General features: G+C 39.5%; 3 protein-coding genes across 6 annotated transcripts in view; all 3 read left to right on the top strand.

Annotated features, from left to right (window-relative positions):
* Positions 1-1415, top strand: part of adamts10 (ADAM metallopeptidase with thrombospondin type 1 motif, 10) — a 43111-nt gene extending 41696 nt beyond the window's left edge. For all 4 annotated transcript variants that reach the window (XM_031859435.1, XM_031859433.1, XM_031859434.1 and 1 more), the window contains one exon: positions 1354-1415. The gene's annotated coding sequence lies outside the window, so the exon portion shown is untranslated. The remainder of the gene's footprint in view (positions 1-1353) is intronic.
* Positions 1044-18814, top strand: myo1f (myosin IF). Its single transcript, XM_031859438.1, has 28 exons — positions 1044-1515; positions 5651-5779; positions 7350-7439; positions 7548-7642; positions 7771-7858; positions 7958-8047; positions 9056-9187; positions 9366-9500; positions 9697-9829; positions 10290-10474; positions 10627-10707; positions 10857-10943; positions 11126-11212; positions 11691-11858; positions 12136-12221; positions 12633-12714; positions 12828-12934; positions 13019-13117; positions 13210-13354; positions 13828-13942; positions 14029-14198; positions 14374-14519; positions 15162-15308; positions 15392-15540; positions 15679-15741; positions 16403-16610; positions 17536-17696; positions 17836-18814. The coding sequence occupies exons 1-28, from the start codon at positions 1513-1515 to the stop codon at positions 17910-17912; spliced, it is 3258 nt and encodes a 1085-aa protein (XP_031715298.1). The 5' UTR covers positions 1044-1512; the 3' UTR covers positions 17913-18814.
* Positions 18815-19829: 1015 nt separating this feature from the next.
* Positions 19830-25382, top strand: acer1 (alkaline ceramidase 1). Its single transcript, XM_031859718.1, has 7 exons — positions 19830-19852; positions 20801-20913; positions 21111-21225; positions 21741-21879; positions 22762-22899; positions 22992-23129; positions 23355-25382. The coding sequence occupies exons 1-7, from the start codon at positions 19846-19848 to the stop codon at positions 23530-23532; spliced, it is 828 nt and encodes a 275-aa protein (XP_031715578.1). The 5' UTR covers positions 19830-19845; the 3' UTR covers positions 23533-25382.
* Positions 25383-27214: the final 1832 nt, after the last annotated feature.

Here is a 27214-nt window from a genome sequence, read left to right as displayed (position 1 = left end):
CGGGTGTATACACATGAGCATATAAATTAACTTATATTGAGACCATGTCTGTTCTCTACTTCCTATTGAGAGTTTAAGAGCGAAACGATCATTAGTGTCACTTTTAAATATTGTTTGCAGGTGCGGTGCTTGGGTACAGGCCCAGGGGCCCCTGGACCAAACCTATGAAGTTACATTTTTGTTGGAAATCCAATCAAATGACCACAAGATGCTAAATGACCACAAAGAAACACAAAATGAGAAACAAACCGATCGCAAAGGGACTAAAACAAAACCTAGCAAAATGGCTCCTTCCTACCTTCTTTACTTCCGACCGCCTTGGCGGCCTTAATTTGGATCTCAACTACACACCTGTACACGGTTGTAATACCATATAAACACCTGGCAAAGTACTCCAAACTGCTTCTGTGGTACTTTCCGCTACAGTAGATGTCTACTGACCCGTTCATGTGTGTACATCCTGGTACGAAACGCAGTGGCCTCGTAGTTGCAGTGAGAGAAATCATTTATGCTACTTTCAGGTTTATAGCCTTTCTAATTACATATTTTCACAGTCTTATACTTCAACAGTTTTTTGACAAAATGAGACTTTCGTTTGATTCTTGCCGTTGACTACGCTGTATAGAGACCTCAATATACCAGCCACACACTGTCACGACTGTTAACTGTTGATAATGTATAATGTCTACTATTGTCAAGAATCAGGGCTTTAAATGTGAGTCTGAACACATTCTTTCTTATTTTACAAATATGCCCCAGAGACCAGATACACATTGAGCCACTGTGAGTTTCCTGTGCAGGCACTTGAAAGAAATCTCAATTAGAATGACATAAAACAGTAAAAACAATAGTTTGACACCTACACACACCCCTGTAAGCACAGTGTACCTCTGCGTGAACCTGCATCAGTTATCATGGGCGTTGGAAGCAGCAGCCTCTCTGACGACACAAACTAAAGTCAAGTAACCACAGCCTGGGTGGAGCCGGCAGCTAACAACTGAAACACCATCATTTGGCAACTGTTTGAAGATAATTATCACTTTGTGGTTGTTGATGCCATCAACTCTTGTCTGCTGCTGTCGAGATGAATTGGATTGACTAATTGTGCCGTTTAACCTTCAGATCTGCTGACACAGACGCTGTAATCGGCCCGTTAGGTCATTCTTATTTCAAACTCGCTCTGATGACTTTAAATACAACAGAAATACAGAAGTAGCAGCTCGACTTTGTGTGTGGGTGGGTGTGTGTGTGTGTGTGTGTGTGTGTGTGTGCAGTTCTTGTTTCACACACTGCATCTGTGGGAGTATGAGGAAGTAACTTTTTGAATGTGTCAGTGGATGTCTTGTATTGTAGGTCTCTGGCTGCTGTTGGCTCTGACCGTCTGACTGCTGTGATGGCTGCAGTCTGAAGAGGTCAACGTGTGGATTTTAACGACACATAAACACACGTACACACACACTCGCACTCTCTGGACAGTGGACACCTGAGGAAGAGAGGAGGCCCGCTGGAACAATGGTACGGTACCACACCTTCATTTGCTATCTCTCTCACACCTTCAGACAGTTGTAACGTGTGGTTATGCTTCTAAAACTAGACCTGATGTGTCTTTTCTTCACATACATGTAAGATGATCTTACAGTTTCACCCTTGAGGCTTTGCTTTACAAAAAACCCCAGCATTTTAAAGCTGTTTTTTTTTTTATGAAAGGGACAACAGCGCATGATTAACTACATTTAATTTCAGTAGTTTCCATTTGGCAAGTCATAAGAGGGAATTTCAAGTTTTAAAGTTCATTTTGACGGGATAAAGGATGTGATGGCATGTCTTAAAAGGCAATCTCTTCAGGGAAATCCAGCTCCTTCACAGCAACAGCAGAGTGAGTTTCCTCTTTTTCAGGAAGATCCCTTTCATTGAGACTATACAGCTCAAATGAATTGATTGCATTGTTTTGTTACTTTGATTTATGGTTGTATTTTAGATAAAAATGTGGATTTTACCTTGTAAAATTTAGACTTAAAGTGTACACAGAACAAACATACACATAATACATAATATGAGGGTGCTAATGTTCAAATGAGCAGTAAAATACATTATCTTAAATATACCGTGTAGTTACTGTAGTGTAATCTCAGTTTGCGAGATGTATTTCACATTACGTTAAACAGCTTTGGCAGCCCCCCTGTGAGCGGCAGGCAGTTGCAGGAAGAGAACTGGTTGCATGTACAAAGTTTATGGGGTTTCACAAGAGGCAGAGATGAGGTGTGAGAGAGGGGAAGTGGACTGCAGGAGAGCTTTCTGTCACAACACTTCCTAGTCACACGCAGAGTGGTCCAAACTCATAATAAGCTCTAACATGCAGCCAAAAGTCATTGCATTTATATTCAGTCAGTAGATTTAATGGTGAAGATCTCCAAAATGTGTAGATAAATGTAACTGCGAGTGCTTTCACTCAATTTAAAAATAACCTTATTTTGAAAAACAGTTTTCCGATAATCACCATAATCATTTAGCCATTTAAAAATTAGATTCACATGCGAGATGCAGGCAGAGGCGTAATAAAGAAAGGCCTGAGGAGGCTGCTTGTACACAATTGTCCATTTAAATATGACAGACATGCTCACAGTGAAGTAGCAGAGGCAGCGTCTCAGGCAGAAATATGGATGCTAAAGGATCAGCTCACACAGATTTGTTTTGTATTTTGTGCAGAAAGTTCCGGTTTTATGCAGCGAGATTTTTGAGACCTCGACTGGTGTGGCTTTTGCCAAAACCGCAATATGTTGTTAACAGGAATTTTGTTTGTGGTTCTCAAGGCATCAACATGTTTGAACTCATTGGCAAAGTTTCTCTAGTAACTGTTTAGAGTTTTTTAAGAGTAGAAAGTGTTTCTAAAAGGAAAACTGGTCACAGTGACATTAGTGGAGCTTCCCACTATATTATGAATGAATTACCACAACACAACATAAAAAACTGTTTTGTCTGGAAGAAGTCGTTGCTGCATGTTTGATGCTTTTGAGTGCCACAAACAAAATGGCTACAGGTATAGGTGGCTTTTTTTCATATATGTCACAGTCGAACAAACATTTTTCACCAAAATGCCCTGCAGTAAACTTTGTGCAATCATTTTATGTTTTTATTAAATGAAGTAAAACAATAAAATAATTTGTTTGGACAATTAGGACACCACTTTGCCAGACATGCTTTACTAAAAATATTTTAGATTTTAAGGATTTCAACAGGGAGGCTGTTCAGAGGTCATGACTGTTTTAGGTCTAGAGTAGAAAATGTAGTCGTGGATGAGTGCTGAGATGATCGGGAACAAAAGTTGAAACATTTACGAAAAACTGATTTTATTCCTACACAGTTGATTTCATGCCTATGGTCCTTACACACAAATAGGTGAGTGGTAGACACCATCTGGTCCAAGAATCAGGTCTGTTTGTTCTTCTTGTATGCAGTCAATGGTTCAAACACTATGCAAAGTGAATTTTAGAAGCAGCACAATTGCATACAAAGTCAATGGAAAGATTCGGTCCGTGCGTCGGTCCAGTGTTCAAATCCACGGGAACGACGTTCAGCTTTCTGTCTGAATGAATATCACGAATCCCCGCTTGATAGGAGTAATTTATCCTTTAAGTCTGTAATATACACTTTATATAATTCAGATCAAAGAGAGTGAAAATAAGGATATTTATAACAGACTGATAGCGTGACTGCTTTTGATTTCACAGGTTTTAATTAGGTTATGATATTCCAGTAATAAAAGCTTTTGATTTTCCAGATTTTTTGAGATTAGTGGTTTCATATTACTGTTATTGAATACTTTTAATTCGATTTAGTGCAGAATATAACAAAGCAACAAATTGAAAAAAATGGGAATTAAGTGAAAGAAAACTCTCTCTCAGCTCTATCAGTATCAGTATGTTTTCCTTCTGGTGACTGTCGGTCTGAGGTGCAACATTGAAGCGTACATGTAGGCTTCTCCCTGTGCACTAAGTTGAAGCCCCAGACCACAGCCCAACCACCATGCCATTGACAAGACCTGTTAGACACACATCAAACAGACCAGCGTCTTTTAGGGAAAACCAAGCCGCAGGGTACGAGATCACTTCAGGGCTCTGTGAGAAGGTGTCAACGGAAAACAGTCTGCGGCGACAATAATGCCCTCCGAATAATAAAGACATCGTTTCACAACATATCAATCATTAACTTAAAGCCGTTGTTGTTGTGATCAGGTACTGTTCATATTGACGTATAGTCAGACAGATCACAGAGTTTGGTGGTGCTTCTCTAAAGTGTCGAACTTACAAAATCAGCTCACCTCATCTGTGACCTGTCGCATGGCAACCAGCCCCAGCTTCCTGTAATGGCAACCACGGTTTGTTACGTTGTTAAAACATCTGTGCTGATGCCAAACGTGTCTTTGTCATTTACCTTCTTTATTAGAGAGACTATCTGTCTGTCTGTCTGTCTCACTTCAGTTCCATTACATAACTTCGCCAGTAGGATCATGCGATTGGTCGCGTGTGTGCGTGAGTGTGTACCTCTGTGTCTGTCCACGGCTAATCTCGCATTCTGCTGCAGATAACTACATTATATTTTGGTTGCCCAATTATGGCTGCATGCTCAAGAACCTCTGGTGATTGTGGTGACTAACACTTTTTAAAACACCTTTTATTGCGTGTTTTATACTGCCATTGACTCCTCACTTACTACTCTTAACCGGCCCGTCGACCGGTAGTGGACGCTAGTGATAGCACATCTAAGTGCATCTCTGACCCCTGTCTGCTACTGTTGGGGTAGAACAGCTGTGTTTGGCTAACTGCTAACGTAACTATTAGCACACACACATCTACGTACCTCTCGGCCGCCGCTCTGTGGCTCACTTTTATTGTTTTGGACGGTGTGTTCGCCTAATCGCTAACTAAACTACCAACATACTGCTGTACTTCATCGCAACACAGCTGCTACTAAGCTGGCAGACAGCCTGGTGAGTTTAATTTTGTTTTTGGCAAGATTGTATGACGTCTCGTTTACGACGACTTCGAGCCGATTGCCTGCGTTCATCTCCGCTTGTTCAAGTGTGTTTTACGGCGCCTTACAGACCATTGGTTTCTCGACGGGGGGGGGGGTTAGCCAATTGTGAGTTGTATTCATTCAATCACGCAACAGTGGTCGTTGCAGACACACCTGCCGGAGATCTGCACACTATTGCGTGCACCTTTCTAGTTTTAAGAGCTTATTTTGGAGTGTGCACTTTAACCTAAAGGCACTTACATTTTAAGACACAGATTTAGGAAAAAAATAAATTCAACCAGCAGAGCCTGAGATATAATGATTAGTATCAAGTAGGTCAAACCCCAAAACACTGGATTCACGATAGCATTTTTCTTTTGGCCTTCCTTATATGAAAGAAAACAAAATTGCAGTCCCCAAGCCAAGCTTTTTCAAACATACTCCTCATGGCGAGTAAATAAACAGTCAATGTGTAAAATCGGTGGTGTGCCCCTTTAAACTTGGTTATATTTCCATTCTATTATTCAACTTACAGTAACTAGAATGGATGTATAAATAAATAATGAATTCAAAGAAAAGCGGTATCTCAACCCCCATAGTGAATTTCTTTCTTTCTCTCCACTTTTGTGTGATTCAGGCAAAGTACCACTGGCAGAGTCAAAATGTGAAGCAAAGCGGAGTGGACGACATGGTCCTCCTATCCAAGATCACTGAGGACGCCATTGTGGACAACCTCAAGAAAAGATACCTGGACGACTACATCTTTGTATCCCACAAGCTGACGTTTACATTTTGTATTTTCTTTATTTAGTTTTTTTTTATTTCTGCCCAGTCTTGAAATTGGTTGTAGTCACAAATATTGATTTAGAATTCTAACAATTTAACTGCTGGGACATTAGCAAGCTTGGCTACAACGGAAACTAATTGGCACCAAAACAAGTTGAGAGTATTGTTTAGAGATCCTTGTGGGGAGGAAGTAATACTGTTTGTGGGACAAGAGTTTTTGCCATTATGTGTCAATAATGTGAGCCTGTCATCAGATCTCGGCCTCATGTCTGACTTAACCTTGTGTAACTTAAAGGCACCAGAAAAAAAAAAATGATTACCCATTTCCATTTATGTCAAATACATTTTTTGTCCATAGTCCACCAATGTCCTACACTAAAATAATACAACATCCCTCTTCACATAAATTCCCGAAACAAAACACAAAAATACAGTCAAACTATCAACCAAACAAGGGCATAAATATAATGAACGCACTCTTCCTCTTCTGCATTCACTGTGTGACTCAATCGCTCACTTCCGTCTTCTTAGAACACAGCTGAACTTCAAACCCATATTTAGACTCGGGGAAACAAGTTCACATCAAATATGCAAGCAAGAGCAGCTGATTTCACCTCAAGTCAGACTCCACTGCAGCCACAAGTCATGATTTCACAGGATGTATAATTTTAAGGAACGACTATTGGTGGATCATCAATCATTAACTACTAGTTAGACAATTTCCCTGCATAGATAAAAACAACTTTAGAGCTGTTGGACGTAAGTCATGGTGGACTCATGACCTAAGTATTGACTAAATAGTTTGCAATGTATCAGCCAGCAGCATTGCCCAGATGCGGATGTCTGTTGATCAGTCCCACCACTTTGGTTCATATCTCAACAACTATTTGATGGAGAAGCAAGAAATTTGGTTTGACATTTAAAGTTCATAGAGGATGAATCCTGATGACTTTGGTGATCCTCCGAGTTTTATCTAGCGCCACCATGAGGTTGATATTCAGGGTTTTGAGTGAAATGTCAAGACAACTGTTGGATATTTGCCAAGAAATTTGGTACACACATTCATGTCCTCACCAGGATGAAGTTCATTTTCGTAATCATTTTGGTGATCCTTTGACTTTTAATCTTGTGCCATCATCAGGTCAAAATTATTTTGTTTATGGCCAAATTCTTGCAAAATGAAAGACATTCCCATCAACTTCAGCTGTACTTTGTATTTAGTGCTAATTAGCTAATTTTAACCTATAAATTAAGATGATAAATGTAGAGCCGACTCAATTGATTAATATAATGACAAAAGGTGTTTTTAATTTCATCTGTTGCGGCTATTTATCTCTGTATTTTTCTTGTTGATCAACAATGTTTGTTAATGTAATTCATTTATGTAGGAAAAACAACAGAATATATTATATATCAATCTTTAAGTATCAAATATTGATATTCTTATTGGTCTAAAAAGCACAATAACTATTGGAAACGTACCATCCTTTGGTACCAGCAGTGATTCACAAGCCTATGTTTCCACCATGTTCCTGAACTTTGCCACTCAGACATACATCGGCCCTGTATTGATATCAATTAACCCGTTCAAACAGATGCCCTATTTCACTGACAGAGAGATCGAAATGTACCAAGGAGCTGTAAGTAAAATTCTTCAGCATTTTATCGCCATGTCCTGTAACAATATTATGGTTTGCCTTGTTGTTGTTTACTCCATTACTGTAACTTTCTCTCCTTCGTCTCTGTAGGCCCAATATGAAAATCCACCCCACATCTACGCCTTGTCTGATTTCATGTACAGAAACATGATGATTGATGGAGAGAATCAGTGTGTCATCATTAGGTGATCACAACAGCCCTGTTTTTCTTCTCACTGTTTTGATATTGTGTCTTACTTAGTGTTGGTAGTTTGAGTAACTTTTAGTTGGTTTCTGGTGTGTTGTGTCTTTTTATTTCATGGTATTGTGGTAGCGGTGAGAGTGGTGCTGGAAAGACAGTGGCTGCCAAATACATCATGGGTTACATTTCCAAAGTATCTGGAGGAGGATCGAAAGTTCAGGTAGAGACAGAAAGCAATGACTTCCTGCAGTGTGCTGTGTACTGTTGGTGCTTTTGTTGTGTCTCACACTGTCACTGTGTTGTTGTATGTGTGTTGCAGCATGTAAAAGACATCATTCTACAGTCAAATCCTCTGCTGGAAGCCTTTGGTAACGCCAAGACTGTCCGCAACAACAACTCCAGTCGTTTTGTGAGTGAGATCTTTACTTCCCAGCATGCAGACGCGACATGATTGAAATATATTTGGAAATGTGCTTTGGTCCACACTGAACTATCTCAACAACCACTGGATGGATTGTCATTTTGCACAGATATTCATGGAGCCCAGAGGATTAATCACAACATCTACTGACTCTTCCATTAGCGCCACCACAAGGTCGCAGGGCTGATTGCATGACTGTAGACTATTGCTGTTGTTTTCTTTCAAAGAGAGAGAATAATTCAGGAACAACAGAAGAAATCTGACAACATAGACCAACCGAGATGAAAACACCATCTCACCAACAATGTGGACGTCCGTAATACTGAATGCCCAGTAAATAAACACCAGAAATATATTAATGACTCAACTACTCAACTCTGATTACCTGTGTTTTAAGTAACTAATAAGAAATAACAAATACAGTTTATGTTATCCAAAGAGATTGTAGATCCAAAGATCAAAAATAGAAATATAAACTACTTTGAGTGTTGAAAGTATGCAGTGAAAAGGGTATATAATGTTATATATAAAATTATTTAGGAGCCAACTGGTGTGTGATTATGGTGGTTCAATGCACTTCAGAATGCACTTTGTCACCAGTGGGGTTCTGAGGCTTTAATTTCACACTTATAAACCACATCACCGTGCATGCGTTTAGCTTTAGAGTTTCCTGTCACTGTTGACGTAGCGTTGAGTGGTTTTGTGTTCGGGTCAATGCAGTTAGATGTCTGCAGACTATTTTGTAGCTACAGATGTAGCAATGATGGAAGTCACATTTAAAAACTGTTGCATTGTTTGAGCTCAGCCAGAGCAGCAGTTTAGGACATTTTGATTTTATCTATGATGTCTTTATTTGCTTGTATTTCTTGTTTAAAAAGGCTTTAGCAGTGTGTCAGGATCATCGGCAACGAGGGGAAATTACTCTGCTTACCCTTGTACTTTGCACCTGCGTTGACATATTTATCTACTGACACCTATGATTTTTGCATCTACCAGGGGAAATACTTTGAGATTCAGTTCAGCAGAGGAGGAGAGCCAGACGGTGGTAAAATCTCAAACTTCCTGCTGGAGAAGTCGAGGGGGGTGAGCCAGAATGAGAACGAGAGGAACTTCCACATATACTATCAGGTCAGAGGCTGAAGAGAGGCGTGCACAGTCACAGATTAGTCACAGAAAACCAGCCATCCATACTGTCCAGTCAATGTCAATCAATAACATGCTGATGAAATGGAACTATTCCTCATATTGTTAGTGCCCATTGGGATTCATGTTTAACTGCTCTTCTACCTGCACTGTTGTCTTCCAGATGATAGAGGGCGCCAACGATCGGCAGAAAGAGGCCCTGGGCATCATGACCCCAGACTACTACTGCTACCTCAACCAGTCTGGGACCTACAAGGTGGATGGGACCAACGACAGCAAAGATTTCCAAGAGACTATGGTACATATGCAGTATACTGGAGAAAATCTGTATTAGGAGCTGAAATAATCATATTTTGTAATGACTGGTTGTGACACAGGACCTTAAGGACACAGGACTTTAATTTGCTTATGATCATCAAATATTTGCACTGAATGTTGATGAACTTGCTACAAAGTGCTGCCGTCACTGTCTGCTTTTGTGTTGTGGTCTCCAGGAAGCCATGCAGGTGGTTGGGATCCCAGGCGACATCCAGACTCAGGTCCTGCAAATCGTCGCAGGCATCCTCCACCTGGGAAATATCAGCTTCATAGAGGCAGGCAACTATGGGCAGGTGGAGAGCACAGACTGTGAGTGCCACACACGCACAGACATCAGGCACACATGGATTCACTCACACATGAAGGTGCACAAACATTCCCACCTGACGTATAAAATGCCCCATTTTCTCCCAAATGGATGTGAGTAAATTAGAGCTCACCATGACAAAGCACTCCCATGGCAGACATGACACTGATAATTGATAGTCTGTGCACATCAGTACTACCTTGATTATCATCACCTGTGCTTGCTGCCTGGGGATTCCCTACAGTGTAGATAATTGGTGTTTACACCTCTCCAGTATTGTACAATTTAAGCTACTGCAGACTTCATTCAGTTACGTCTACATCTACTGCAGAAAGACACATTCTCAGGCAATATGTGCACTTTCAATTTTGAAGCGCAACATATCTGAATCTTTATTATTAGCCCCATTTAGGCATAATACATTTGTGTGGATTAAAAATAGTTTGCTTTTGTTTGCTCTAGTGCTTGCCTTTCCCGCCTATCTGCTGGGCATTGATCCCAGCCGTCTGCAGGACAAGCTCACCGGCCGGAAGTGGGCAGGGAAGAATGAGTCCATTAATGTGACCCTGAACCAGGAGCAGGCCACCTACACGCGAGATGCCCTGGCCAAAGCCCTCTATGCACGACTCTTTGACTACCTGGTGGAGGTAGTCAAACCTTTTATCTCAGTAGTAAAAAAATAAATGAAAAAAAATGAAATGAAGAAGCATCCTGTTTTTACTGAGATACCTACACAAGTTGAGATAAATCTGTATTTTTTTTATTTCCCTTCTGCTTTTACCCTGTCTGTCTTCTCCAGGCCATAAATAAAGCCATTCAAAAACCACATGAGGAATTCAGTATCGGAGTACTTGACATTTATGGCTTTGAGATATTCCAGGTTAGTCTCCTGATAACTTGCAGTTCCATAATATTTATAGGCTGCCGCGAAAATAACAGATGTTAGTTTTATAGACGGTGCAGCACAGCAGGATTTGTTTTACTGTGGTGATAATGTGATTTTGACTGGAATGACTCTTCCCCTGGCAGAGAAATGGCTTTGAGCAGTTCTGTATCAACTTTGTCAATGAGAAACTGCAACAGATCTTTATTGAACTGACTCTGAAGGCTGAGCAGGTAACTTCCTTTTGTCTTCCTTGTCTCTTAACCTCGACACTATGCTGGGTAAATGGGGTTCTGTTTTATTTGATTTAGGCTAAATATGGTTGTGAATATTTAAAATCCACTGTCTTTAAAATGTATTTCAGTCTGTTCTCCTCTATGCTCTTTTCTTTCTATGTCTGCTAAATTTCTCTCAGGACGAGTACGTTCAAGAGGGCATCAAGTGGACTCCCATTGAGTACTTCAACAACAAGATTGTGTGCGACCTCATTGAAAATAAATTGGTAAGCGTCATCCTAACCAAGAGGCCAACAAATAAATAAATACAATTTGAAGCGGTTCAAACAAGAAAGAAGTGTGCTTCTCCTGCAAGGGACCAGCACTAACTCGGGGCTCTGCCTATAAAAAGTAGCATGTCTATGATTCCCAAAAACAAAGTCAGGAAAAAAGGCAGTACTCCCAAGGTCAAAAACAGCAAAGAATATCACCTCATGTGAAATACCATGTGAAATGTTTGTTTTGTTACTCTGTTTTTGTGAAACATAGACGAATGTTTTTATCTGACTTTAATGGTTTTGTCTATATTTTAAATAGGACATAATCAATATATTGTTCTTGTATTATCTACTTCACACCAAATAATGACTCTCTATTATGTATGTTTGATGAAAGGTCTTTCTTGTTATTCCCAGACACTTTCAAATCAGTTGCAAGTGGTGATTGTTTATAGTAAACTTCGTCCAAACCATCCTCTCCTTGCAGAACCCTCCCGGCGTAATGAGCGTGCTGGATGATGTGTGCGCCACCATGCATGCCAAAGGAGAGGGTGCAGATGGCACTCTGCTGCAGAAACTGCAGTCCGCAGTGGGAACACATGAACATTTCAACAGCTGGAACTCGGGCTTCGTCATACATCACTACGCTGGCAAGGTAGGAACATGAAATATGTCAAACTGACTCTCCAGCAGCAGAAATACTATAGATAGATTATGTATTGGATTTATTTGAAACAGTAGTGCTGCTGCCTCTAATTGTTGGTAGATGTGTTATGATTAAGGTTTTAGTGACACAAAGAGGAAGTAGACATGTTTGTTGCTGCATAAACACATGTGAAGCAAATAATCTGACAACACCATCTACTAAATAATAATGTTTGCCTGGTGTATTACGTTTATATAGCAGTTATAATGTTATAATGTCGTCTCAGGTGTCGTACGATATCGCTGGTTTCTGTGAGAGAAACCGGGATGTGCTGTTCCCTGACCTCATCGAGCTCATGCAAAGCAGCGAACAGTAAGTTTCTTACATCAGGAGTTCTCAACCTTTTGTAATTTAAGGCCAACTTCTGATTGTTGAAAACCTTCCCAAATAAATTAGAAAAAAACCAACATGACAAAAGAAGAAGGATTAAATGTAAACCGGGCTGTAAATATGTGATGTCACCATCAGCTTTAATGACCCAAATGTTAGAATGTTAGCTAGCTGACAGTGGTGACACTGATGATGTGTCGTGTGAGCACAATAAGATATAAACACAACTAGCTTTGTAAATGACCCAATGTAAAATTGAATCTAACCATTTGGAAGTACCTATGCAGTACACTAGATGGTGCTCTGAGGCCCAACAGTGGATAGCTGCCATGCACCTTTTCTGGGGTCACTTATGGAATGTTTAATAAAAATCCTTTGAATTTGTCTCTACAGTAACTTCATCCGTAGCTTGTTCCCTGAAAACATCAACACAGATAAGAAAAGCCGGCCAACCACAGCCAGCTCAAAGATCAAGGTGAGACTTTAAAGTGAGATTAACCATGAACTAAAAGCTTAATGTCCTTTGATCAAGATGCAATGAATTTTGGGTGTAGCAATGCATTGATCGTGCACTGGTGTTTCCAACAGAGACAAGCTAATGATCTGGTGAACACGCTGATGAAATGTACTCCGCACTATATCCGCTGCATCAAACCCAATGAGACAAAGAGACCGAAAGACTGGGAGGAGAGCAGGTCAGCATCCTCACTGTGACAAATGAATATGATTACACTCAAACCACACTTCTTGATGAATGGTGGTATTCCATCTGTTTTTAGAGCTAGACATCAGGTTGAATATCTCGGACTGCGGGAAAACATACGTGTAAGAAGAGCTGGATTTGCGTACCGCAGACTCTTCAATAAGTTTCTGAATAGGTGAGTTTAATCCTTGTTGAAAGGATGCATTTTTTTCCTTGCGTTTGTACTGGAAGAAGGACACAGTTCAACATACGACTTGTCGTATCTAGGTATGCTATTCTGACAGCTGAGACATGGCCATGTTGGAGGGGTCCAGAGCAGCAGGGGGTCCTTCACCTCCTCCGGTCTGTCAACATGGATAACGACCAGTACCAGATGGGACGCACCAAGGTCTTTGTCAAGAACCCTGAATCGGTAGCAAACTTTTTATGTACTTCAGTCTGCGTTGTATTTTGCCTCCATATAACGTAATTAAATACATTTACTTAAGTGCTGTACTTTAGTACATATTTGATCTACTTGTACTTGCAAGTACTTGAGTGTTTCCATTTAATGCTACTTTATAGTTCCACTTCAATTCAGAGGGAAATATTGTACATTTTACTTGACAACAATAATTTACAAATTAAGATCTTACTTAGAAAATATGATGAGCTTATAAAATAAATTATAACATTTACTTACAGTACTTAACAATATATAATGTAGTTAAAATCAGCTTCACTTCATTTCTGTTTTTTTAACAACGAACAAAGATCGTTAAACTTGCTAATTAAACTTCAGCAATACTATAGAAAATGAAGATATTCCGAAATAAATGACAAATATAAAAGGACTTCATATTTGTCGTTCATTTCTGAATGTCTGTCGTGCCCAATGCTCCACAGCTTTTCCTGCTGGAGGAAATGAGGGAGAGGAAGTTTGACACTTTTGCCAGGATCATTCAGAAATCCTGGAGAAGATACATTGCCAGGAAGAAGTATGAACAGATGAGAGAGGAGGGTGAGTTACAAGGACAAAATGCCGTTGCTCTCAAAGTACACATGTGGCGCTGTGATTCTGAATGTTTTTCCATCATTACAACACAGCCTCAGACATCCTGTACAACTCAAAGGAGCGGAGGAAGAACAGCATCAACAGAAACTTTGTCGGGGACTACCTCGGCCTGGAGCAGAGGCCTGAGCTGCGACAGTTTCTTGCCAAAAGGGAGCGTGTCGACTTCACTGATTCTGTCAACAAGTTTGATCGCAGGTTCAAGGTGAAGCTTCATGAAGCTTAAGTTTAGTTTCATAAACATTTGACCAACAAGAAAATGACTGATGTTAAAGATGTGTAAAAGTCTTTCCCCTTTAAAACAGTTATAAGTAAGACTGCCCTTTGTGGACTTCTCCTTTCTGGCATTGCATGAAGTTCTCACTTCTGTTTTTTTCCAGTCTATTAAGAGAGACTTGATCCTGACCCCCAAGGGCATCTATCTGATTGGTCGAGAGAAGGTGAAGAAAGGACCTGAGAAAGGACTGATAAAGGAGGTGCTGAAACGAAAGCTGGAGTTTGGAAGCATCACTGGTGTCTCTCTCAGGTAGGTCTCCAGTTTCATAGAGATACATTAACCACAACTGGCAATAGTAACATTTGAGGTTGTGTAAAATAAGAGAACTAGCATGTTGCGTTCTCAGTCAGTAACCACTGCGTGATAAGTCACTGTTGCTGCAAGAGTAAATATAGCAGATAAACATATTCTGCTGACCTGAGAAGTCACAGAACTGTGTCTTCTTTGTATTTCTTTATCAGCTAAAAACTTTCACAAACATACATTTTTAGGTAATTTTTACTTTATTTCAATATTCCCATTTTATGCTACTTTATACCTCTACTACACCACAAACGGAGCATAGTATTGTTTATCTATTACATTGACCTGCAAGGTTATAAAATACCTTTCAGATTACAAAACTATATACAAAGCTAATAAAATGACCCTACGAAACGAGTACTTTTCCTTGTTTACGTATGTAAAGTAAATGTAGCTGATAATTTCTAAAGTAGGATTTTAAAACTGAAACCTAAACTCTTTTAGTACAGCCATTATAACTTCAACTTAAGTACAGCTTGACACATCTTTAACATGTTTAACTTTAGCTATTACTGCCATTGAAAGACACTTCAAAAGTTCAACATGGCAGCCTTGGCAGCTCTTAATGGTCTGTATTTTTGTCTTCAGTACGAGGCAGGATGATTTCTTCATCATACATGAGTCCCAGTACGACAGTCTGCTGGAGTCCAACTTTAAGACTGAGTTCCTCAGTCTGCTCTTGAAACGCTACGAGGACGTGACCAAGAGAAAACTGACAATCTCTTTCACTGACAGGTAGAGAAACCCATATGCCCAGACAACATACAGTATATTTGCAAAACAAACTGGAATCACTAACCCACTTTGTTCCCACACAGGTTGGAGTTCAGAGTGAAGAAGGAGGGCTGGGGTGGAGGAGGCAACAGGGTGGTGGTGTTTCAGAGGGGGCAAGGGGACCTGTCCCAGCTCAAACCTGGAGGGAAGACCCTCACCATCACAGTAGGGGACGGTCTACCCAAGTCCTCCAGTGAGTTAAACGAAATAATCGTGACACTGCAGAGCCTTTACATAAAGAGAAGCAAGGCAAAACTTTACAGAAAATGTAGTTGTGTAGAGATTCTTGTTCATTTGAATGTTAATTGTAACCAAGCATGTATTTCATCAGAGCCGAGCAGGAAGAGTGCTCCACAGTCTCGTGGTGGAGGGAGAAGTAATGTTGGCAGCAGAGGTAAAGTCACAATTCTAACTTTATTTCATTGTTATGTTCAGTATATTATCTGTATATCTTACTTGAAGTGATAATTTACATGACCCTTTAGACTAAAAAGTAAGTAAGTACATCTACTCAAGTACAATTTGTTGTTCTTTGACTATTTGCATTTTATGCTTTATACTTTAAACACACTTTTATATTAAAATGTTGAACTTTTACTCCTCGACATTTATTTGACAGCGATGGTTACTAGTTGCTTTGAAGGTTAAGGTTTTACATAGAAAACGAATGTAAAAGATCTTGTAAAATATGAAGGATTGTTATAATAGATTAAACTACCCAACAGTATATAAAGTGGTAGAAATGAACTTTACTTCAACCAGCTACAACTAAATTGCAGCATACACATTAATGCATCATCGGTAACAATCCAGTAATGAACAACTGACTGGAGTCATTCTGCCTGGATTAAGAGTACTGTTTACTTTTGACTTAATTTATAGCTCCTTACTTAAGTAAACTATCTGAATAATTCTTCCATCACTGACAATTACAAACCCACTATAGAATTTAAAATTCTTAAGATGATATCTGATTAATATTTCTGCGAGGTTTAATAAGTCTGGAGGTCGTTTGGGTTTAATCTTTACTTTTATTACACTTTCCCGCTCCTTAGCGCACCAGAATGGTGCACCCAAATTGTCCAGAGCCGCCCCCAACCAACATTCAAATGTCACATATTCCTCCCCGCAAAAACACGGGCAGCCACCCAGCACAGCTCCGCCCAAACTGGGCTCCCAGAGGGCCCCCAGAGTCCCGGCCCACAACCAGCACAACCCGGGGAACTTGGACTTCCTCAATGTGCCTGACCAGGGCATGTCAGGGTAAGGAAATATCACCTCGTGACATATGAAAAAAGGGGAAGGGGAAGGAAGGCATGATCACAGCATGTGTGGGTGGAGCTGATTAGTCACAACAAAATCAGTGCACAGAAGCTTCATGAGTTGTCAAGGCATGTCAGGGTGAGGCTCGACACATACTGAGCCCAAACAAATGAATGAATTTCATTGTGAGAGAAATAAACCTGTTTATAAAGAGTTGAAGTTTGGCCAGGGTATGCTTCAAACTAAGTGGTTTGTTTAGTAAGTAGGCCCTACTATGATTTCTATGCCTTAAATGTAAGGATCATTTACAGACGGTCTCTCCTGGAAGGCATTCATGGTATTGCACTCGTTTTTACACGAAAGGTAACAAGTTGTGTGAAGAATTAAAAAAGAGAGCTTGAGTTCAGATTGTTCACCTGGCTAATCGATGCTTGAAGTGGCATAGATGTTGTTGGTTTCTGAAGGTTACTGATAATTGTCAGACCCCTCATTTATTATGAGCTAAAGGTCTTTAGGGAAATGGTGTTTGTTAAAGTCCCCTGTATCAGAAATATTAATTGAATGACTTGAGATCATTTTACTATCCTTATCTAGAAATATGAAGTGTCTTGAGCAAGGTTTTGTTCCCAGGCTGGATTTTTAGTAATTTGTGTTATTACAAATGTTGATGTGATCTTAAGTGTGTGTGTTTTTAAATCCAAAGTTCTGGTCTGACTCAGCTCTCTATTTATTTCATTTACAACTTAATAAGAAACTATTAACATAAAGCATTTAAAGAGTTCCCTGATGAAGATATACAAACCTAAAAATGTTCTCTGTGGTTGACTCTCCCTGTCTGACCATTTAGCCCCAAAGAAACTTCACGAGTCCGTCTCTTAACCGGCTCTTTTTATTCCTTTGCCAACTTGCTCTCTCTTTGTAACAGGAAGCAGAGGAGAAGGAGCATCAGTCGTCAACCTCCTCCGGCTCCTAAACCTCAGCCTCAACTCCAGGGGCCCCGCTGCAGGGCGCTATATCAGTACATCGGCCAGGACACGGACGAGATCAGCTTTAATGCCGACGACGTGTTCAACCTCATCAAAGAAGGTGTGTGCGTGATAAGAAAGCAAGATGAAGCGTGAATAGAGATCAATATAAATCATCAGTACGCTCTAAAAGTATTGATCTGATAGATTTGAAACAGTGATTCATGATGTTTATCTCTAATTATTGATTTTCTCTGTAGATGCATCAGGCTGGTGGACTGGCAGGATTCAAGGAAAGGAAGGTCTCTTCCCCGGTAACTATGTGGAAAAGATCTGAACGGGGCTCGGTCTGTCCCGCTGGACTTTGCGTCTGTTGAGAAATATGTGTATTTTGTTGAAAGTAGCAAATACTGTTTGCTAAAGAAACTGCCTGGGAATTCTTCATGGTTGCATGTTAGACGTTCATCCATAATGGAAACTGTTTGGACCTCGCTGATATTAGGGACACGTATATATTGTTTGTAGGAGCAGAGCACAGAAGACATTATTGTTATGGTCACGACTGTTAAAACACAGGTCCACCGCAAAGAGCTGCTCGGGTTTCATCTGTTGTCGTTCTGAATGATAGCAAAAATATCTCTTTGACTTCACTGTTACTCCCACAACACCTTTCTTTGAGCCGTTACTTTCCTAAGAAAATGTCAAAGTTAAAGTTACAGAAAAGTGACCTGAAAATACGGCATTGCTTTTTGTTGTCTACAGAGTCTATATTTTCCCTGTTCTCCAGAGCAATGTCGAATACTGCTCAGTATATGTGATTAAGACAACGCCATGAAATCAAGTAGTAATAGACATTTGAAAATGTATCGAACTTGACTGTTATGTTTGCACCTTAACACACCTGCTTCAGACCAATCAAAGACATTGGCAGAGACAATACTTTGGACCTCACTGAAAAAAGTTATGATTATTATTACTAATATCATTATTGATATTTCTTCACCTCAGTAAAATAAATATATTTTCATTTTTTTACCTCAAGGACTTTTGGACTGGTTTGGTGCTTTCATCAGTAAGTTATAAAATATTTCTGAATAACAAGAGAGCGGTGACTTATTAACTTTACATTTTGCATTTTTCTTTTTTAATGTGTGGTTGATTTTGTAAATCAATTTAATTCCCTCACTGTCAATCAATATTTGTTTTTATATGGATAAATAAAAAGTTTTACAACTCTTTACAATTTTTCTCTTTTATTTTACATTGTAAAGTACTTTTATAAAGAAGACAGAGAGAGGAGACACAGCAAAAATGATTTTTAAACCTAGTTTACAAAGGAAAAAAAATAATAAAAAGGAAAAGTGCCGTTTGAATCTAATGTAAAATATAAAGCATAAATCCAAATATGACTGTTATAATACAAGTTGTGTGTATATCTGTACAGATGTATTGTGAAGATGCACAAAATATGTTTTCTGTTGTTTTAGAGCTTGAATGTAGCACATTGACAGGGTTATAAGAAATAATATACTGTATATAGAAGTTTAATTAATTGCAGTGTGAATAAAGATATTTATTCAAAATGTTTAAAAAACAGTCAAATCACAGTTAATTTTAAACTCAGAACACGGTATTGCTTCTTATAAAACATCTGAGTACATCTTCCACGCTGTCTAATTGTGTAAATATGATTAATATCATGCAGAACTGTCATCTTTCAAAATAAAATCAAGCACACACGCCGTACCTGCTCTTTAGCACACGCGGAACGCTCGTGCTTTTATTTTGAAATTTGCATAGCTTGAGTTGGCCTGAGCCAGCGGCGGCAGGCGACCGGTTGATTGTCTTTTCTAGAGACAGCCTGAAGCTATTGTGTCACCTGTTTTTATATTCGGACCGTTTGTTCCATGTCCTTTTGATCTGTGTATTTGAATAACAATTTAACAGCAAAAACTACTCGGCACTGATTATTGAGTTTTCAGCACTGGTATTGGAGTTTAAAGTACTTTTGACCTCACTTTATAGTTTTTCAACAGTGTCTTTATTAGTAGTGTTTTTCCCTTTAAAAGTTGACCTTAATTCGGGTAAAGGTGGGTACATTCCAGACATTTTACCTGTCTGACTTGTTGGCCCGGAGCTGTAAAACCGTACAGCATGTTGAGTTTTGACGTCACAGTCTCGTGCAACAGGATCTGCAGCGTTTCGATGCACCTGTTATACCTCCTGGAGCAGAGCACCACTGACAGACTGGAGGCTGGGGCAACAGCAGCATGGGAGGTAAGATCCATCCGTTTCTGATAATAAAACCATAAAGTAACAGGTGTTTGGTTTTTTTTACTAAGAATTAATTACACTTACATGAAACTTTTCTAAGGGTGTGAAACTGTCACACCTTAAATCATAGAATATTCCAGTTGATGTTCCTGTTGTGACTGAGTGCAAATGTTGGGATCAGTAGTGAGTTTATTGTGTCCTAGTGACATATATCAACATCATAATCCCATAATAATATGTCTGTGATGTACTATAACCCAATATTGAATCAAGTCATATGCACTGTATTCTATACTGTTTATACTATGTGGCTACTTTATTAGGTACACCTCGACAGTCAATACAGTAAACAGTTTTGCCATACCATGTTTATGGTCGGAAATGAGTAAATTCGATTTTTAATCGCCCTATATTTTAGTTTTGTTGAACTGGACTGCATTGTATTGAGAGGTGTTTTTGTCCCCCCTATTTACATACATGGGAGGAGCTGATTATTATGCATTGTCACTATGAATATTAAGCATTTTTAGTTAGGTTTAACTACATTTTTTATCACATCACAATGATCACACAGTTAAACCCTGTAGTGTTTCATAAAGTATTGAAGTATTTAATGTGGGTAATCATGTGAATCACTAGAATACGCCTTTAAGTAAAGGATCAGTTTTATTCTTGTTATTTTACTTTAAATAATACACTAGCTTGAATCACATTTAAACGTCTATCATAAAGGCTCTGAGAAAGGGTGCAAAGCCACATTTGAATACCAGTACTGTAAAAATACAAACCTGAAAAGTGATTTCCATAAACCATCTATACAAACACCGAGACAGGCCTCCTGGATAGACGCCCAGTTTATCTGCAGTGGACACAACGGACACAAACGTTTGTAAAACTGCAAGTGTGCTTTCAGAAACCAGTGGTTATTGATCCCCCCTCTCTGACTGGCAGGTGTCTACTCCAGTGAAAAGATGGCAGAAATTTTCTCCTATGAGAGTTCAGAAATCGACTGGTGTGAAGACAACTACAAACACTCTGAACATGTAGTGGAGTACTTCAACACCGTAAGTATCTCAGTACTGAAGTAGTATTTATGTTAACAGAATATCTATAATCATATAGTTGTTTTTTTTCCCCTTTTTGATAAAAAAAATACATGTCTAATATCCATGATCTCACAGACAAAGCGAGGGACTGGATGTTTAATTTGTTGTTTTGTTGATTGATTGATTGATTGATTGATTGATGTTTTCCCTTGCAGATGAGCAGCTTTTCTTTCTTCATCATTTCTCCCATCATGCTCTACCTTCTGCACCCTTATGCCAAAGAGAGAAACTTGGCGATTCACATGGTCTGGACCATGATGATATTTGTAGGTCAGTCTCTTTCTCTTCATTTATACATTTTGTGGGGTTTTTTCCATTTTAGATACATTATCTCATTTAAATCTCAAGAAAAGACTGTTTTCGTTATATTAACATGAATCACTGAGTAAATAAATTATATATATATATATAATAATGATGTCTTTTGAACAAAGAGGAATTACCCTTGCTTTATGTGAGTAAATGAAAAGTAATTATGAGGGGGGAACAAAGAAAAAAGAGGTTTGTCAGAAGATAGATATGGTAGCCACAATAATCTTTTTCCTCTCTTGTTAATCACCGAAATTATCTTGCAACTACTTGTGTGGTCGCTGCCCCCAGGTTATAAACCACTGTTTTACAGTACCAGAGGCTTCTTCTGGCAACTTTTTTACTTTATATGCCTTATATCTCTCCCCCTCAATCCTTCTGCTTTTCTCTCTACTCTGTCTTTGTTTTGTCTTCTATAATATAATGAAAACATAAATAGTTTCACATCAAAAAATGACCGTTCTCTGTTTTTGCAGGGCTCTTCTCAGCGTACTTCCACATGACACTTAGTTTCGTTGGCCAGATGTTGGACGAGCTGTCCATCCTGTGGGTGTTGGCGGCGGGATATGCTTTCTGGTTCCCCCGCAGACACTACCCTTCTTTTATAAAGGACAGGTAAAGCAATCAACCAGAGAACATATGAGTTAGTCCAAAAGTGTTTGTTTCTGTATTTATTCATCTCCATGTGTTACAAAGGACACACGCAGCTCAATAATCCTTTACTCAGACTAAAACAAACAAACAATGACTGCCTGTTTCTGAGGCACGGCACTCTCCAACACAGGCTCGTTAAGCCTGTTGGTTGTGGAGCCTGTTCGACAGCTGCAGCGGGTTGTTGTCACAAAGACACAATGGTGGTGTTGCTTGCTTCACCTGAATGTGACAGAAACGTGCTCTTACTGTTGTAAAAGGATGAAGCTCCACCCAACCTATGTAAATATTTCACACCACAAGATGGGAAAGGTAAATGAAATTTTGACGAGCACCTGAAAGGAATCACACATCCCTCACAATAGAACCTCACGTTGATTTTCAAGTTTTTTAAAGTCATGAGTTGGTCCTCCTGAATGATGGATTGCTGAAAGGGCCTACCTGGCACAGACAAAGGGGCCGGAGAGGTCAGGGGGTCCCTTTTGCAACTTTCTATGCATCTTTACTGTTTTGGTTCACTCTCAGCGCTCTCATGGTGCTGTTTTTGACCGCAGCTGACAGCTGTTTTCAGTGAAAAAGCCCTAAAATCCCACTGTACCTCTTCAGCACCAAACAGCAGTCAGACATTGTTAGCAATTTATCAGCTGATGAGCCATATATTTCCTTCGGGAGTTGGTGGTGACCAAATACAGAGCTAAAAACAAAGCAGACATTGGACCTGAAGTCGTCAGGTGGCCCGAAACACAACTTCAAATGAATGATAACTATCCAGTTCTGACATGAAATGATTTCAAACCTTCGAGCCCTGGCCTCACAGCTTGTATTTTCTCTCTCTGTCATCCACAGGTCCACATTTTCAAGCCTCGTCCTGGTGGTCACTGTCATCTCCACAGTGTCATCATTTGTCAAACCTACAGCCAATGCCTATATTTTAAACTGCTTTGGCCTCCATTTGGCTTACGTTGTGGTCGTCGAGATGAGATGGTATGAAAACTCTGAGGTTTCGGTCATCTGTCACTGTAATTGGTGCACTTTTGTGCATTTCGTTATGATAACCAGTTTTCTCTCTTCCTCAGCTGCACTGACCAGAAGGTTCTGCGACTGGGCAAGCTGTCAGTGGCTCTGTGGGTGCTCGCCATCTCCTGCTGGGTTAGTGACCGTTTTGGCTGCCGCTTCTGGCAGCGGCTAAACTTCTGCTACCTGCACGGTATCTGGTAAGTCCTGGCTTACTTGTGTCCCTTTCCTTTCCTTTCCTTTCCAACCCTGTTTCCTATCCCATCATTCACCTCGAACACCACCCTAACTTCTGTGTGGTCCAAAAACTGAGCTAATCATTTACTGGAGGGAATTAGTAGTATCTACATGTAGATTTGAGGAGACGGGGTGTTTTTTTTCAAGGCCTTGCTTGTGTATTGATCTCTATTATCTGTGTCCTCCAGGCATATTCTGATTGTGATAGCTGTGGCCTATGCCAGCACCCTGATTGCTTACCTGGATGCCAACTATGAGATACCGTACTCTCTGCCTGGACTGCAGTACTGGCCCTGTGATAAATGGGCTGTTGGATTACCTCACATTGTCCTGAAGGGCACAACCAAAACACAGAAACGGTGCTAACACAGTTAAAGTCATTTGTAACATTGGCAGAACTTTTGTATTGTACAGGAATGGGAAACCATCAAAATGATTTACACTAGTGACCTTTATTCAGCCCTACCTTCTAACCTTAAAGACACAATCTGTGATTTAAAAGAGTTGCTTCACCCAGAACAAACTGAAATCACGGTACTCTGACCTGATCACTCCCAAATAGATTTTTTTTCTTTCTTTTACTACACAAACTTAACACAAGACAAAAACTTGCTAAATCTAAATTAAGATTGATTGATCCTGTAAAATGATTGTTTACACCGTGGATGGATTACCAAATGGGCCTACTGGGCACAGGCCTATAGAGGCTCCCAGGGGGCCAGGAGGCCCTTAGACGGTCAGGCTCTGCAGTTTATAACAGAACTAGTTCCACAGGAATCTACACAATGCAATTATTGTACCAAGGCACTCTCCATTTAAAAACCCAGAACAGTTTAAATATACAATACAGCATAAGATTAAATATATAAATTATTCAAAAACATGCAAGAACTAGGCCCATCGTCTTAAGATCCTTCCATGTTTTACACCAATGATGATTGTAGACACAGAGCTTATACAAACTTATATCTTTAGTTGAGAAACACAAAATACTTATTTATCATTTATCTATCAAAGTTGAAAACATCGTATTTTTAAATATACCCATTATTTATATGTTACCATTGATGACTTTGAAACTTTATCATATAGGTTTATGCTTTTAATAGCTTTTAATAGCTTGCTTTTATACGTTATTTCCTGAGTGGATTGCGTGGGGCTGGAAATGACGTGGTGCCAATTCTTTACTACCACCTGTGTCCACTTTGTGGCGCTAGAGAACACGCACCGATCGTACTCATGTTGCCGAGTATGTGTAGACCACTCACTGTAGGTGACGCTATGACTGTGACTCAATGTGGGCGTTTAGATGACTTCAGGTCTGGACTCTTATCCAGCATGTGAAATGTAAAGTCAACTCAGGCGAAACATGCAAATTGCCCGGCTGGCCATTGTAACACCGCTCCACAAAAATACGAAAGCTTCACAATTCAGCATCGTGAAGGCCTTGAGATTCTGCTGACCAAATTTGGGGTGGATCTGTTAAATCGTCAAGGGGGAAGAAAAACAATACTTGTAAATTGCCATAAATAGCGTTTTGTCCCATGACTTATGACATCATCATTCAAGATATCAACTACTGCTTCACATTTTGGCGTCACACCAACCAAATTTGAAACGACAAACCGATAAACTTCAAAAAGGTTTGCATAAAATACATGAAAAACGTATACAATTAAAAATGTCCGACTTTCAGTTGGCCAGAGCTAATGTGACATACTATGACAGCAATGTGATACCAAATTTCGTGAATATCGGGGAAACTGTTTCCCAACTAAGGCCTTTCACTCATTAGGGGCCCAATGACTGCAGAACTTTGCACTTTTCACCAGTTCTGAAGCATGTGCCAATTTTTGTGTGTTTTTGAGCATCTCAAGCCCCTAAAACAAAATGCAATTGTGCAGTAGAATAATAATCGAAAGCAATAGATTCCTTGCACTCAAGTGTCAGGGACCAATGGAGCTTTCATAAAATGTATATAGGCATCCTGGATGACGGAGAAAATTGGAGTATTTGTGTGTATTTTTGAAGAGTTTTAAGCACGTTTGTTTTTGTTCATATAAATTAACTGCTGTTATTCATTTTCAAGATATGAATGCACATTTAATTCTGTACACGGCAGAATATATTGATGTACTGTAAGTTTTCCTATGATAAAACTATTGTTTTTACTTTGAGTGAAGCATTACGGTGAAATGTTGTTTACATAGAGATATCTCAACATGTGGTGGTTTCACAGTCATACACTCAATTTTCTACAAATAATAAGCTCATTAAAAGTGAGTTAAATCGCTGTCGTTTCTGACTTAATTTTTTAACACTTCAGTACTCAAATCTGTCAATATCAAAATATGTCTGGTCTATTTCTCAAGAAAACTAGTGTCGGCCCATTCAGGATCTCTGACATATTCCTCTAAAGTACATTTGCATTACTGACCACAACTATCACATGTACATCTATTTATTTTGCATGAATGATTGATCTCTGAGCTGTTAGCCCTTGTTAAACAGCTCTTGATTTTGGTGATGTTTTGAGAAAATTCAGGTACATTGTGCTTCCATTCACATGATCCTTCCTGAAGGAAACAATAGACACAACAATAGACACAACAATAGAAAATGCACACAAGCATTCTCTGGACTTCAATGCTCAATAGTGACCTCCTGTGGTTGATGAGATATTCAAACGCAACCAGGGCTTTAAAAAAAAAAGTAGTCTTTGAATATTTGAGTCGTGACAGCCAGTTGATATAATAAGAGAAAGGTAACAAATACTTACAACAAACCTCTGTTATGTGTGTGAAACCTGGCTTCATTTTGTATTCCCCCTCTCCCTACGTATTGAAAGGGAGGATTTAAAGGTTGATGTCTCGGTATCAGTGGGACACCCTAGTGTTTGAAAGCCAGGTGGGACTTCTTTTACTTAGATTTGACTGAGAGGCAGAATGGATCAATTTGAGCGGCAGGGGAAGAAGGGGAGGCACAGTGAGAGAGTGGTGACCTTCTGTCCCATAGCTGAGGCCCGATAATCTCACATCAAAGTCTGAGCACCACAGAGACTTGACTGCAACTGGCCCTCACTGCCTGACTCTGTATAGTAAGAGAGATGTCTTCAATCAGAAGAGTGCTGCCTTCCTTTCATTTTAAACAGTAAGATCAACCTGTGGTATTAGAGATTATAATAAATTCATTCAGATATACTCAAGTTTAGAAAACCTCACTCTCAATGATGCAGAAAGTGCATGGTACAATACCTAACACTTATTTTAAATTGCTTAAGATTCTTCTTTTGATTTATGTTACAAAAACTAACATTAGGATACAAATTAATTAACTTTTAATGCAGACTACCATTTAGTACGACTAAAAAGGAGGAAGGAAACTGCACTTTACAGGCTTTTACTAATTACACTGCATTTAAATGTTTGCTTTTTACCTGCGATGAAATATGTATTCAATAAAAAAACACTTACAAGCTCATTATGCATGCCTGGATCATTATTTTTGATGCATTTTGATGCAGCTGGTACAGGTGGAACACATTTTAACTGCTTCATATGATGTTGTTGTAGAGAAAAAGCATTATGTTTCCCTTTTTTGTGAACTTCTCATAAAATCCAGCATACTGAGAATAATTAATATTATGTTTTTGTAAACATAGGGACATTGTTAATAAGTTGAGAAAAAAAGATAAGTTATTATTAAAGAATACGTTATTGATATTGCATTGGTCGGACTAATAGCTAACTTATAAAAGCCATGCAATCGAACCCCGATTAATCAATTAGCATCATGTGCATTTTACAATTGAAACAGAGCTGTAACCATTGGGACAAGCTCGCTGTCACTCGAGAAAACCACCAGAAAATGCTTTAATTGTATTTGCAGCTCAGAACCCGTCCCGCCCCTTCGGTGTTTTGATTGGTCCCTTTCAAGGGTGCTTAAATTCTCCGATTCCTGATTGGCTGAGAGAGCTTTCTGTTTTGGTTGCCTGCCAGCAGCCGTCTGGAAGGGGAGGGAGCCGTCTGCCTTCCGCTTCTGGGCTGGA

The sequence above is a fragment of the Anarrhichthys ocellatus genome, unplaced genomic scaffold, assembly GCF_004355925.1.
Source record: "Anarrhichthys ocellatus isolate YVR2014 unplaced genomic scaffold, GSC_Weel_1.0 scaffold22, whole genome shotgun sequence".
Classification (NCBI taxonomy): Eukaryota; Metazoa; Chordata; class Actinopteri; order Perciformes; family Anarhichadidae; genus Anarrhichthys; species Anarrhichthys ocellatus.
This window is presented reverse-complemented; position numbering and strand designations above follow the sequence as displayed.

Excerpts from the sequence above, each read along its gene's own strand:
- myo1f (XM_031859438.1), top strand. Across the intron at positions 9,501-9,696 it reads AAGATTTCCAAGAGACTATG|GAAGCCATGCAGGTGGTTGG; the intron begins GTACATATGCAG and ends TGTGGTCTCCAG. Across the intron at positions 12,715-12,827 it reads CAGCCAGCTCAAAGATCAAG|AGACAAGCTAATGATCTGGT; the intron begins GTGAGACTTTAA and ends TGTTTCCAACAG.
- acer1 (XM_031859718.1), top strand. Across the intron at positions 21,226-21,740 it reads GACCATGATGATATTTGTAG|GGCTCTTCTCAGCGTACTTC; the intron begins GTCAGTCTCTTT and ends CTGTTTTTGCAG. Across the intron at positions 23,130-23,354 it reads TGCTACCTGCACGGTATCTG|GCATATTCTGATTGTGATAG; the intron begins GTAAGTCCTGGC and ends TGTGTCCTCCAG.